The sequence below is a fragment of the Trypanosoma rangeli genome (assembly GCF_003719475.1).
Source record: "Trypanosoma rangeli strain AM80 chromosome Unknown Tra_15.4_contig_00250, whole genome shotgun sequence".
Taxonomy (NCBI): domain Eukaryota; phylum Euglenozoa; class Kinetoplastea; order Trypanosomatida; family Trypanosomatidae; genus Trypanosoma; species Trypanosoma rangeli.
Window position 1 is genome coordinate 16,714 of NW_021705995.1, and position 1,664 is coordinate 18,377.

At 63.6% G+C, this 1,664-nt stretch overlaps 1 protein-coding gene across 1 annotated transcript in view; it reads right to left on the reverse strand.

Moving 5' to 3' along the window:
- Positions 1-1,664, reverse strand: part of TraAM80_06659 (uncharacterized protein) — a gene marked incomplete at both ends in the record, with an annotated part of 2,925 nt that overhangs the window by 148 nt on the left and 1,113 nt on the right. The window contains one exon of the mRNA XM_029383493.1: positions 1-1,664. This exon is cut by the window's left edge and continues 148 nt beyond it; it is cut by the window's right edge and continues 1,113 nt beyond it. Coding sequence (XP_029236659.1) covers positions 1-1,664 — 1,664 coding nt within the window.

Genomic DNA, 1,664 nt, shown 5'->3' on the forward strand with positions numbered 1-1,664 from the left:
ACAACCATGCGGCCCACCGAGGATGAAGGCGCCGCCGCAGAAAACGTCATAGCGGCGTCGTGTGCGGGACGCTGCGTGCCTGCCACATCCGAGTGTCCCACGCCGTCAGCGTGAGATGCACGAAAGTGTCGCGTGACAATGCCTAGCAGCCGACGTAGCTTCGCTGCCTCAACACGTTCAAACATGTGCTGGGCGGCGTGTTCCTCGGCCTCGCCCACAGTCACCTCCTCCAGTGTGTGCTGTACACCGTCCCACACCGTGTCATCGCGTAGACGGTAGCGATTCACCACGTCAGGGGTCTCCTGGAGCAGCGTTTCCTGCAACCACCCGTCGACCTCGTCGTACATGCGGGCGGCTGACACGATGTACTGGCACTCCACATCAACCGCGTTCGAGAGAGAAATCCACCACGACGCGGGGGCAACCACTTGAGAACTGGGCTGCGCCATGCGGTCGGCGTCGCTAATACACACAGTTCGAACGCACTCCAACGGCAGCACTTCCGCCTGGCCCTGTACCAGCTGCAACGCCTCGACCAGAGACTGGTGAGTCGCTATGAGAATGGGCAGCCGTTGCTGCAAAAAGTGTGGAACCTCGTCACGGGGCGCCGTTGAGGTCGGTGTGTCGTGCGTGGCGGCGGGAGGAGGCACCGCGGCCAGACCCAAGAAGTCCAAAGAAGGATGGGGCAGCTGCTCAGCAGCGGCCTCCCACTGCGGTAATTCGTGAAGTTGATAATCCTCGCGACGACAGCCATTGTGGTGGTGGCTATGGCGAGAGCGACTGCGGTCCCGCCTCTGCCTCTTCCTGTCGTACCTGCCGCTGCTTCCCGCGCTACCGCTGCGATGCCGGTGGTGACGTCTGCTGCCTCGTCGCTTCTTCTCGTGGCGATGGTCATGGCTGCGGCTTCGATGGTGTCGTCGCTCTCGGGAATTGCGGTGCGAGAAGCTGCGATACCGTCGACGACGACTCCTCGCCCTCTCCTGCGCAGCCGGCGAGTGACCGAATCGATGCCGATGGCGTCCACGTGAGTGGTCACGACTCCGCTTGCGCAGCTCCCGCCGCTCTTCCTGCTGATGCCGCTGCGTCTCCTCCCTCTGCGATGGCGATGGCAGTAGTGTCACGGCAGATCCCGACTGCGGTTGCGGCCGCAACGGCGGTGGGGCCTTTGCCTCCTGCAGCGCGGCGCGCGCCTGGTCGCATGGCACCTCTTGCAGGACCGGCAACGGCACCAGCTCCGCCGTTCCCCGTCGAAACGTCATGGGCGTAAGCGCAGCTGCCGTAAAGACATCCTGCAACCACCGACTGCAGCGCTGGACCTCGTTGAAGCTGCTCACCAAAATCATCGCGCACGGGGCGGACGGGCGCATCATGCGCGCATCCGAAGACTCATGCTTCACCCCCGCCGCCACGGCATCAACCTCAGCAGCGTCACCGTTACTATTAATGTTGCTACTGCTTTTATTGTCACCTTCCTGGCTGCGGAGCCCCCGTGCCAGCGTCAACGCCCCAGTCGCCAACAGACCAGCCGTCTTCTTCCCCGTTCCTCGCGGGCCGACGATGAGGGTATGGTGGCCGAGCAGCATAGACGTCACGGCGAGTTGCTGGAGCGCCAACAACATCCCCTCCTCCTCCTGCGGGCCGTCGTCTTCATCGTCGTCGTCCCC